Genomic DNA, 13,158 nt, shown 5'->3' with positions numbered 1-13,158 from the left:
CACCAAAATAAAAACAATATTTCGTCATTGGTTGAATTTTCAATGTTCAGAATGTTTTTGACAATTCCAATGTTTTGGTGTATGCTTTTGAAAATATTACCCAGAATGCATTAGATTTTGAATTTATCCCTAATTCCCTTACCCTAGATGCTGGTGTATTATTACTCTTAGATCTGTTGTCTACTTTCCATAACTTCATTGACAAACTATTACCCAGAATGCATTAGTATCCCTTATTCCCTTACCCTAGATGCTGGTGTGGTATTACTCTTTGATCTGTTGTCTACTTTCCATAACTTCGTTGACAAACTATTACCCAGAATGCATTAGTATCCCTTATTCCCTTACCCTAGATGCTGGTGTGTTATTACTCTTTGATCTGTTGTCTACTTTCCATAACTTCATTGACAAGCTATTACCCAGAATGCATTAGTATTCCTTTGTCCCTTACCCTGGATTCTGGTGTATTATAACTCTTAGATCTGTTGTCTATTTTCAATAACTTCATTGACAAACTATTACCCAGAATGCATTAGTATCCCTTATTCCCTTACCCTGGATGCTGGTGTATTATTACTCTTTGATCTGTTGTCTACTTTCCATAACTTCATTGACAAACTGGAGTGTTTAGCATTGGACATTTTGTTTCCATCTTCAGCAATAATACCAACAGAAATATCTACAAAACAATCAATTTAATGTATATCGTAAATGTTTCCACTTCCACTTTGACCGGAAGTTAATGAATTGTGACTCCTATGTAGTGCATGTAAAAGTTCTGTCTGATTGTAAATTACAAAATAAAGGAATAAACAAATAAATTAAAATACAAAAAAAGCAATAATGTAATAACTTCGCAAGAGCGTTGTTTTGAATCTTCGTATCCATTGACTATAAAAGTTTTAGAAAGGGGTTGTTCCTCAAATCTAAAATAATGATATTCTAACCCTGTTTTACATATCCTCGTATGTCAAATAGACCTCGATAGCATCAGTTTCCGACTTGTCAATTTTACTTTCACTTTGTTTTTCATTTGCATCATAATACTCACGTTGTTTGGATTGTAACACGAGGGTTTCGTTTTACTTTCATGATCGTTAATTTCCAAAGTTGGTATTGCAGATATGGAAGCCAGAATATTATCAAACGAAATTTCATCACGATCAAAACATTATCGTACAGTGTACACTGTCCATTGAATGTTTTCACCAGGGAGTTCTTCATTATCAGGGTCATTTAGATTAGGGGTTCATAACAGGGAACCAAGAATTTCAAAAACACGATGTACATGTCTTACTCTGCGATTTGAAAAAAAAAAAGTTACTACGTTAATTCAATCCGAGATCTATTCTGCGTGTCTTTTAGTTTAATTAACATGTTTATATTGTTTCAATACATAATACAGCTCACTACTGTACGATTGCAAGTTCTCACAGTTTAACAACTGGCTGTGCTAATTGATTATCCTGAAAAGTCATATTGAATCATATTGTATAAACAAATATGTTTTGATTACATATCAATCAATAAAAATTAATTAGACAAACCTGTTTAAATTTTGACAGGTAATAATTGATGTTATTAAGAGTATGGGGCTGCAACATGAGACAGGACTTTGGAATACACAGGGTCCGGTTTACAAGGGGTATTTTAACAAAGACTCTGAAGGAAAAAAAACAGGACTTTAATTTTCTGCCGGAATGGACAGGAAACTGGTTTATTCAGGGTCCGATTTACTCAGATTTGACTGTAGTATTGTTTGAATACCATGTAAGAAGCAATACCCGAAAGTGTAATAATTAATCTGGGATGCTTGTTTATTGTTAAACAATCACAATAAAATCAATCAAGTGGTATATACCAGGTAATTTATCTCCAACATTAAAAACAAACTTGTGTCCAGAGTTGACCTTCATCTCAACAGGTTTTGTGGCATCAGGCTGTATCTCTATCGTGATCTTAAAGCTTTGTATTGGTGGATTGCTGTTCATAGCTTTAGGTTCTATTTCGTACGTCCCCCTGAAATATAAAAAAATATTTGAAGGATTGATGTAGATTGAGTGTCAGCCATCAAACATATTTGAGTTACTGATGATATATTTATACAATTGCAATGTCATGTAAACATACCATTACATTCTATTGAAAATATTGTAAGTTCAAAAAATATTGTACTCATGTATTATTGCAATTTTTTAAAGTATTGACAAAAATGCAAGATTAAAATAATTTTGTGTTCAGATGTATGTTTCAGATATCAAAGTGAGTTTTCATATATTATTATTGGTCACAATATTTTCAAAAATAACAAGTGAAACTGTGAGCTACTGTTTACTGGTGATACTGATTTTTTTCAGAAATCCTTGTCATTTAGTTCCTGAGAAAGATGTGACAAGAAATATTCATGGAACGGACTGACGGACTTTCAAGAGGGGAATAATAAAGTGGAGTATATAACTGTACAGTCATTTGACAGTACTGCCTTGAATTACAATAATGATTATACTGTGGATTCATTTATTTTCGTTGGAACCAATTTTTGTGGATTGTTGGAAACTTGCCTTTTTATGGCTACGTGATTTCATGGTTTTGTCTAAGTCTGCATCTAACCTAATAGAAAGGAGTAGGGGCATTAAGGCCTGATTTTGGCCCAAGAAAATAAAATGTTTGATAACTATTTCAAATGAGCATATAATGTTTAGAAATGCAAAGGGTGAAGAAATATAAATGAAAAACATAAAGATTTTTATCTGATGACGTCACAATTACGTCATGATATGTACGGTTTTCACAAAAACGATGAAAAATACATAATTAATGCAATTTTCTATCTTTATTTCTGTTATGGAAAGATCGTGTGCAGCCGAGAAACAACAAAATAATCTAACAGAAGCTTTATTATAACTATTTACATAATTTCACAAAATATAAAGTTGTTTCTTGGGTGCGAACATACTTTTTCAATCTAAAATGTACCAAAAAATTTGATGAAAAACAGGTAAAATCACGAAATTTTACAAACTATGCAAATTAAGTCATGATTTGTTGCCATGGTAACTTGTTAAAGGTCATATTTGTTTTGCTTTTCTGAATACCTTGAACCTTAGTAAAGTTTTAATTAATTTAAGAATATGTATGATAACTTTTAAATTTACAGTAATTTTTGGGCCAAATAAGGGCCTTATTGCCCCTACTCCTTTGCATTTAGTTGAACATTTAAATTCATGGTTCACCTGTACCCACCAAAACCATGAAATTTGGTATCCAACGAATAATAATGAATTCACAGTAACAAAGACCATTCTATTTTTGTTTACCTTGTTCCTGATACAAATAATACACCAAAGTTGACAGATCCTTCTGGGTTAGTCTTCATCATAGATGGTGCTGGCATCAGCTGTAATATAGACAAAATCTGATACAAATAATATACCAAAGTTGACAGATCCTTCTGGGTTAGTCTTCATCATAGATGGTGCTGGCATCAGCTGTGAAATAGACAAAATCTGATACAAATAATATACCAAAGTTGACTGATCCTTCAGGGTTAGTCTTCATCATGGATGGTGCTGGCATCAGCTGGAAAATAGGCGTAAAATCATTCAATGGTTAAATTATACACCAATTTCACTACATGCTATATCGTGGCAGTCATTTGTATAAGCGTAGAAAACTGGAGAACCTTGAGAGACCACAACTTTTGATAGGAAGAATAGCAATCCTAGTCACAGCAGAATGTGTAGGTTAAGGTAGGATCTTTGGTTAGCTTGTTTGTTAGCTGAACTATGAAGTCATTATAAGGTTAGGTATACTACCCTCCTTTTCAGAGTAGTCTAGTCATACAGACAGATGGATTGAATATCTGTCCAATCAGTCTACTCTTAAAGGAGGGTAGTTTACATAATCTAATAATAACTTCATGGTTCAGTTAGAAAGCAAGCATACCAATCATATTACCTATACCTACACACTATATGCATTCAGCTGTAAGATAGCAGTCAAATACACTTTGCTGAGGCAGGGTTTAAACTCATTTACTCAGTGAAGAGTTAACAAATGTAATTTGTATGTTAAAATTTATAAAATTTTGTCATTTCTTATTTAGCCGATGACAAAAATGTTTGAAGACTATTTTTAAAAATTGAACATTAAAGCATTACAAGGAAAATGTGCATTGAGAATATCATGGAGTAATTGCACTATCACATTTCTATGTTCAGCAGAGGCTTTATTTTTTTATTGTGAGATTTTTTGGAAAATTAGTCTCTGTTACATACATACCTTAATCTTTGGATCTTTAGCTATCTGTATTTTTAAATCAGGAATTCTACAGTGATTTCCATTGACATCACAAACTTGTACCATCAAAGCTCTGGGTAATTTATTATCATTGAGTACTGTTACAGGCTACAAGAGAATTAAACAAACTTGTACCATCAAAGCTCTGGGTAATTTGTTATCATTGAGTACTGTAACAGGCTACAAGAGAATTAAACAAACTTGTACCATTAAAGCTCTGGGTAACTTGTTATCATTGAGTACTGTTACAGGCTAAAAGAGAATTAAACAAACTTGTACCATCAAAGCTCTGGGTAATTTGTTATCATTGAGTACTGTAACAGGCTACAAGAGAATTAAACAAACTTGTACCATCAAAGCTCTGGGTAATTTGTTATCATTGAGTACTGTTACAGGCTACAAGAGAATTAAACAAACTTGTACCATCAAAGCTCTGGGTAATTTGTTATCATTGAGTACTGTTACAGGCTAAAAGAGAATTAAACAAACTTGTACCATCAAAGCTCTGGGTAATTTATTATCATTGAGTACTGTTACAGGCTACAAGAGAATTAAACAAACTTGTACCATCAAAGCTCTGGGTAATTTGTTATCATTGAGTATTGTTACAGGCTAAAAGAGAATTAAACAAACTTGTACCATCAAAGCTCTGGGTAATTTGTTATCATTTAGTACTGTTACAGGCTACAAGAGAATTAAACAAACTTGTACCATCAAAGCTCTGGGTAATTTATTATCATTGAGTACTGTTACAGGCTACAAGAGAATTAAACAAACTTGTACCATCAAGCTATAAAGGGCCCCAAAATTACTAGTGTAAAACCATTCAAACGGGAAAACCAACGGTCTAATCTATATAAACAAACGAGAAACGAGAAACACGTATATATTACATAAACAAACGACAACTACTGTACATCAGATTCCTGACTTAGGACAGGTGCAAACATTTGCAGCGGGATTAAACGTTTTAATGGGCCCAAACCTTCTCCCTTTTTCTGAAACAATAGCATAACATCACAACATATAAAAACATAACTGTAAAGTCATTCTATTAGTTGGAGCCAGGAGTTCAAGTAGGAGTGTGCTCTTAGCAACGGTTTATTTTTATAAAATATAATTTTTTCCATTAAAATATTTTCATTACGAGAATTTTTTAAGGCTAAAATAATTACTTGTCCACATTGCATTTTTGTTTTATATATATAATATTAAGTAAATAATATTTAATATGAGGTTTCTTATGTTGCTTTTTATCTGTGTTTTCCAAATAAGCCAGCTGAAGGACACCTCCGGGTGTGGGAATTTCTCGTTACATTGAAGACCTGTTGGCGACCTTCTGATGTTGTTTTGTCTATGGTTGGGTTGTTGTCTCTTTGATACATTCCCCATTTCCATTCTCAATTTTATATCTTAATTAAGTGGTAGTTCAATTTGGACTTTTTGAATATAAGAATTGATTGCTGAGATTACTCCTTGAAATATAAGAAAGTTGGTATCAATATCATTTGTTTTTTTATTCCTCACAGTTCATTAAATGCCCAACATTATACCTTTTTGAATATAAGAATTGATTGCTGAGATTACTCCTTGAAATATAAGAAAGTTGGTATCAATATCATTTGTTTTTTTTATTCCTCCCAGTTCATTAAATGCCCAACATATCAATTAAATCATTTATTAGCAAGACTCTTGATATTTATGATGAGTATTTATTAAAAATCTGGCCTAGTACAAAGTAGGATTAACATATTCTCATCTTTAATATGCATATTAATTTGCCTCTGGATGTAAAACAGTCAGTCATCATCTTATACATCTTCGCTAGCCAAGGGTTACGATCCACTCCCGCTCTCTTCACCCTTGGCGGATTGAGATAAGATTTCAGAGACACAAGGTAAGGATTTTCATTGGTTGCAGTCACAACTCGCTGCATCCAATCAAAAAGCGCCTATAACATGATCACGTGTAAATGTAGAAAGTGTTTGTAAACAATTACCACGTGTTTATTGTGGAACAAGTCTTTACATCCCTAAACATACGACTATATTTAGTGACAACTTGAATGTTTTTAATCAACCAAAAGAAGTTCCTGTTTATGTTTCATGCACAAATGCATAAATGTTGACGTATATTTTCGTTTCCGGCTTTACCAAGTGTGTAGAATCTAGACGCTACCGTGTTTTTACCTCCGAATTGAAGAGTTGAAGTGCTGCCATTGGTCAAGAATAATATATTCGGAATGGGCGTGATTTTTATCTACCGATAGATGGCGCAACATTGTTATCACAAATGTTGGCTCTATTTGCCAAGGGTGAAGAGAGCGGGAGTGGATCGTAACCCTTGGCTAGCGAAGATGCATCTTATAAAGTGTATAAAGAATCAACAGGAGGTAATATTTTGTCAATTTTCATTCATTAAATGTTTATTTTCAATTCGTGATGTTTGAATATTTGTTCATACAACTCACTGAAAAATTGTCCACAAGATAAATTTCATTTTTCTCACATCCGCAAATCAATTACAAGCATGTGTCCAATTCTCTTACATAGGTCCTAAATGTATTTGACACTCTGATACTATTACAGTACTGTAAATTCAGAAATTAATGTTTTTTATTATTTCAAAAAATGTGTCCGGGTTATGATAGCAATACCTTAAACTCCTGTTTTGAAATCTTTTATACCAATTAAACAGGATTTTTCTCAATATCGCAAAAATTTAAGTCACATTTTAGTCTAAAATGACAAAGTCCCAATAATGAATGTACACAATCATTTCTGAATTTACAATAATCGCCCCTTGTTGTTATTTTTTTTCTAACTATACTTATGAATATTTAGTTGATTCAATAACAAAATACTTTTCCCATATTTTCCCCTTATCATGTTACACACTAATAAAAACAAAAACTTAAAATAAACAATGGAAATGATGTCAAGGTCAAAAGTCATGTGTCAGACCATATACCAATATGTTGCAGATTCCGTTATATTTATACCCACTGAGGAATAGAACTTGTAATTTTTATGATTGTATTGTTGGGTTGTTACCATCTTTTTATACTAAAACATACCTGATTAAGGTCCCAACCAGGTGCTATAAGCTTTGCTGGGGGTCCTGCTGCCACGTCTACCTTGACAAAATCTCTGTGTTCTCTCCATTGGACTTTCACATCCTTTATACCCATCGTAACACCTTCAAATTGTATACCTTTAATTACAAATGTTCCCTACAAAATATCAAATACAGTTAATTCAAAAACTATTGTGAAAAATGTGACAAGCTTCCAATAATTAAAACTTGCATTTACATTTTCAGAAGTGGTTTTCGTTCATAAATGTTTACAATCACATTAATCAGAGTTTGAAATTAGCAAGGTCCCACTCCCCAATGGCCCCTTTAAATTTGGTGTGGGCTACTTAAATTTTTGCTATTCGTGTAGAGATATAGGAAGATGTGGTGTGAGGACTATATATGTGGACTTCAAAATTTAAGCTTGGGCTATCATGCCAAAATTTTAACTTCAATTCCTGTATTAATAATATTTAGCATTTTTTTATTGGTCAAGGATTAGCAATAATAAATACACACATTAATTTCAAAGATGTTAAATAAAATTATGACAATGATTTGGAAAATTGACTCAATTGAAATATATATGAGTGCTTCCTACATATATTGAAAAATTTTAAACAATAAACTGTCACTAAAAGTACAAATTAAAACTCAAAAGTGCATGTATAAAATATTCAAAATGAAAAGATAGCTCTTGATTTGAAGAGTTTGATAAAAAAAAAAAATTGGAACTCAAAATTGAGAAACAATAACTATTCCCTACAATAAGTATTGGATGTGAAAACCCTTCACAGTGTGCAAAGTATAAAACCAAATTTCAGGAACCTGAAAAAAAAAAGATATATTACCAATATTACACTACATTTATGGTAGGTAATGTTTCCTCTCTAATTTAACTAACCTTTGACTGTGTAACTTTAATGATATTGGTGTTCAGTCCTTCACCAGTGACTATAAATTCACTTGTTGTATTCTTTGGCAACTAGAAAAGAAGAACAACCTATAATCAGTTATACATAAGTAAATGCACGTACCAAGTCAGGAATATGAAAGTTTTTATTCATTCGATTTTGAGTTTTCCTGTGAGTTCAGTATTTTTGTGATTTTAATTTTTACATTGTTAGAATTGTTGAGAATTTTTTTCTTGACTTGTGGGGTGGTGGTCAGTAGGCACTTTTTATTTGACCCCACCATGCATAAAATTTCAATTGGACATTTCCTCTAAATGTTCAAAGCAAGCTTATGCCAAATCAAAAAAAATGTGCGTTTCTTATTTCCCTACCTACCCTATATTTTAAGCTTAGAAATAGCCTACCTTAAAGTTTTGTTGGTCATTTTTCAACAAGCACTGTTAAACTCAGAATTTGTCTCCCATAGACTCAATGTAAAAAGAAATGTAAAATAATAAAAGAATTCCCTACCATTGAACCTACCCTATTTTTTATGTAATAGATGTAATAGAAAACACACATATTATTTAATTTGGCCTCACTTAAATCACCCATCAAATTTTCAAAAAAACAAACAATTAATTCTGGAAATACTCTCATCTAAATAACAAAGTAAATCTCACATCCGATATTTCATTCCCGAATCTGTCCTTGACCTTTACATGTATCTCAGCGTCCAATACTTCACCAATCTTGACCACATTAAATCCCTCACATTTACATTTGATTTGGTTTGGATCAGCAGGTTTACCACTGACAATGAAGTTAAAGTCCACACCTGACCCGTCCTGTATAGATATCTGACAGTATTTGACATCTGACGTGATGGCCGGAACTCTGATATCTGGTAGTAGACCTTGTATTACTTTCTCCTTAGGAGTCTTTGGGGTCCAATTTACCTAGAAAATAAGGATTTGTAGGATGACTACGTCTGGAGCCTATAATTTGACAAACATTTGACAAGGGTTCTATTGAACTCTGTGACTTATCTACAATTGCTGCTGTGCAAGTAAAAATGTCAACTATTCAAAGAGTTTAGACTTCATTTTCATAGGCTTTTTTGTTCCCCCTCATTCGTATTCTGATTGTACTTAAAAATCAAATCTAAGTGATGGATTAATTGTGTGATTTTTATTTTTATTCTGAAAGTAGCAATAATAAACCATTTAAAATATCTTTACATTGTATAAAGTTTTCTCAATTGAATTGTTGCATATTTTTTTATGTTGGAGCCTTTAAAAGCTGACCCTACATTATTGGTTTTTCTCAATATTAAAGGCCATACAGTTGCCTATGATAGCTTACATCCACTGCATTTTAACGTCAGTGGATAGTTGTCTCATTGGCAATCATACCACATCTCCCGATTTTTAAGTATAAAATTGTTCATCTTGAAGTTTTATTTACTTTAATCTTTGCTGCAATGGAATCGTCAATCTCAACCTTTCTTCCAGCTTCATCAGTCAGAGAAAAACCTTAAATATAGTATAGGTGTTTGAAACAATATTATACTAAGATCAAATAAAAGAATATGCAAATAAGATGTAGTTGTTGAAACAAAACTATTCTGCTATATATGAGTTGAGCCCATTTTCACTGATTTTTATACTTTTTTCTTGTGTTCTTTTACCCTACTGACATGTTTGCAGAGGGTTAGTCCTTCAAAAATATTTAACCCCCTCACAATCTTTATGTGCCTGTCCCAGGAGCCTGTAGTTCAGTGGTTGTTGTTTTAACTGTCATATCTGTTTCTCATAAATTTGTAATGTTATATATATTAGGCCATTAGTTTTCTAAAATGAATTGTTCTAATATTCATATTATATCTTAATACTGCTGATGCTGGCCATATGTCTAAATCATCACGTTCGAATACAAAAGCAATTGAACCCTTTGGCTGACATCTCTATTAAATTCAAGCAGTGCTTTTCCATGTACTATAGATCTAATAACTGTTAGTCCTGGCTGAATGCACTCAAAACTTCATCACCCTTTAAGTCAATACTTTTACTAGCTGTACTCACTTAAACCCTGTATCACCTGTCCAGCAATTGCAGCAATTGTCTCCCCTTCTTTCAATGCCACTGTTTTACCATTGTCTTTTAAGTGATGAACATCTATACTGGATACTCTTCCACTCGGTAAGACCCTCACTTTTCTTTCAACAGCTTTAACATCTTTATATCCCTGTCATAAATACACATAGTGGTATGACTGCAAATGAGTCAACTATAAGCAAACGGACAAATATATCAACAATCTGTAATATCAGAATCTAAAGGTCCATGGGTAATTTCATTGTTCTTATCCATTAAAGAAACAATTTAATGTCACTGGTTGAATTTTATTGTTTGTTACATTGTAAGCCAATCACAGTGTTTTGCTGAAATCTTTGAAAATATTACCCAGAATATATAATATTCTAAAATGTTGAATTACAGGCCTTCCCAGTATAGTAGAAGCTACTGGTAGGTTAAGTAAAATTTTTGGTTTGCTATAAAACATGCCATAGGTAAATGTCTTGTTGGATGATGGACAAAATAAAATAAATCAATAAACAACCATTGAACCTTAAACATTTCTGTTTCAAACTTTGGAGATAATACAAAAAACATGCTTCTAAAAATTTAATTAATTTCATAATTCTTTGTTTTTAAAGTCTAATGCATATTTGTTTTAAAAAAGTTTTCACTTTAAAAGAAACCTCGACAAAAAAAGTTTATTCAATATGCATTTTAATCAGCTTAAAACAAAACGTACTCATATAAACATTAAAGAATGCCAACATTTAACAAGACTGTGTTCTTAGTACACTTGCACTATCATTTCATATGTTCAGTGGAACATGAAATTGGGACAAAAACTCTAATTTAGCATTAATTAGAAAGATCACATCATCAAAAACTACCTTGACCAAAACTTTTAACCTGAAGCTGGACAGGCTGATGAACAGACAAATAAACAAACAAACAAATGAGTGATGAACAAATGGACACACACACCAGAAAACACATTGCCCCTCTTCTATTTAAGGTGGGTCATTAAAATCCAGCAAATTCCTGTTTACTTACTTGTAGTTCAATCTTAGCTGTTAGTATCTGGAAATCTTTAAGTTTCTTTAACGATATCGTTTCTCCTGTCAGCTTTCCAAACCCTGCTGCAGAACAGTCTAAGGAGTAGCTTGGTAATCCACTCACACCTGAGAACTAAATAATTTATACAGATAGAAATTTTACACATAAAGCTTGATACTCCGTTAACACAAGACAAACAAAAATTGTTATATATCTTGTAATTCTTTACATAAAGCTTGGCTGTCTTTCAATGTCTGAGAATTAAATATTTGATACAAATAGAAATTCATTACTGTGGATTCAATTATTTTCGTGGGTACCAATTTTCGTGGTTTGAGGATAACTTGCATATTTGTGGATATTTAATTTTGTGGTCGAGTAAGTCTGCACAAATTTCTTTAGAAAATTTGTAATTCTTTATTTGTGATTCCCCTATACTCACAAAATCTACAAAAATTGATAACTAACCAATATTAATAAATCCACAGAATATAGAGTATGGTATTAAAATATTTGTAAGGGTCCCGCGGAACCCAGTGTCTCGCCTACTCTTTTGTTAATGAAAGGCTCAACATAAATGAGGAAATAAATCAATAATTATTCCCATTGATACAATCATTTGATCATTAGAAGCTTCTGTCCAAGTTCGGTAAAAATCCAGGATAGTTTATGAATCTAATAAATGTTTAAAAACTTTAACTGCACACTGAATGTAATGTTAACTGGAGGAAGAAAGCAAAAATTCCTTCTAGATACTAGCTTTTGATAATAAACAAGCTTCTGTCCAAGTTTGGTTCAAATACAAAATAGTATAAGAAAGTTATTAAAAATTTTAAAAACTTTAAACACAGAGTGAATGTAATATTTCCCCACAGAAAAACTAAGTCCATTTAAAAGTAAAATACGAAAAAATGGATTTATTTTTTTACAAAATTAACTTCTGGATACTATCTTATGATCATAAACAAGCTTCTGTCCAAGTTTGGTAGAAATCCAGGATAGTTTAAGAAAGTTATTAAAATTTCAAAAACTTTAACCACAGAGTGAATATTTGTGGACGCCGTCCCTGCCGACGACACACAGAATGTAGTCTCGCTTAGTCTCGCTTTTTGACGAAAGTCAATAGGCTCAACAACCAAATTTTTTACAGATGATAATTTCTTACAAAAAGCTAATAATTCATAACATAGCTAGATATATAAAGTTCACTGGTCCAGTCAATAATCATCAAACAATAAATAATACACTACCTTACAAGTACAGATAAGTTTCCCGTCATTTGTGATGTTCCCAGAGTTGTCATGAACTTCTAAGTTAAAAGTGACAGGGCTACCATTCTCTATTTCTACTTCTTTGTCATGTGGTACGACTAAAAGAGAAGGCGATCCTGCAAAACAAAAACACTCAAATGATTACATTCTGATTGTCAAACATCCGGATCCTGTCTACACAGCTACTTTTGCATAGGTACTATTTCTGTACTAAAAAAATTTGTAAGGGTTCCGCGGAACCCAGTGTCTCGCCTACTTTTGCTGTAAATCGCAGGCTCAACAAAAATGAGGAAAAATTCAATAAAAATATTCCTCTTGATACTATCCTATGATTGTAAGAAGGTTCTGTCCAAGTTTGGTAAAAATCTAGGACAGTTAATGAATCTAATAAATGTGTTGAGAACTTTAACTGCAGACTGTATGTAATGTTAACTGGAAGAAAATCTAAGTTAATTTAAAAGTAAAATACAGAAAAAATGGAGTTAT

The 13,158-nt window shown here is 32.3% G+C and overlaps 1 protein-coding gene across 2 annotated transcripts in view; it reads right to left on the bottom strand.

Moving 5' to 3' along the window:
* The window catches only part of LOC134690683 (structural maintenance of chromosomes flexible hinge domain-containing protein 1-like), an 82,359-nt gene that overhangs the window by 22,330 nt on the left and 46,871 nt on the right, over window positions 1-13,158 (bottom strand). For both annotated transcript variants that reach the window (XM_063550680.1, XM_063550681.1), the window contains exons 24-34: window positions 12,652-12,788; window positions 11,399-11,533; window positions 10,352-10,514; window positions 9,735-9,802; window positions 8,951-9,226; window positions 8,279-8,359; window positions 7,376-7,531; window positions 4,282-4,407; window positions 3,318-3,397; window positions 1,862-2,019; window positions 555-679 (exon numbers count right to left, since the gene is read on the bottom strand). In XM_063550680.1, coding sequence (XP_063406750.1) covers window positions 555-679; window positions 1,862-2,019; window positions 3,318-3,397; window positions 4,282-4,407; window positions 7,376-7,531; window positions 8,279-8,359; window positions 8,951-9,226; window positions 9,735-9,802; window positions 10,352-10,514; window positions 11,399-11,533; window positions 12,652-12,788 — 1,505 coding nt within the window. The remainder of the gene's footprint in view (window positions 1-554; window positions 680-1,861; window positions 2,020-3,317; window positions 3,398-4,281; window positions 4,408-7,375; window positions 7,532-8,278; window positions 8,360-8,950; window positions 9,227-9,734; window positions 9,803-10,351; window positions 10,515-11,398; window positions 11,534-12,651; window positions 12,789-13,158) is intronic.

Source organism: Mytilus trossulus, chromosome 11 (genome assembly GCF_036588685.1).
Source record: "Mytilus trossulus isolate FHL-02 chromosome 11, PNRI_Mtr1.1.1.hap1, whole genome shotgun sequence".
Classification (NCBI taxonomy): domain Eukaryota; kingdom Metazoa; phylum Mollusca; class Bivalvia; order Mytilida; family Mytilidae; genus Mytilus; species Mytilus trossulus.
This window is presented reverse-complemented; position numbering and strand designations above follow the sequence as displayed.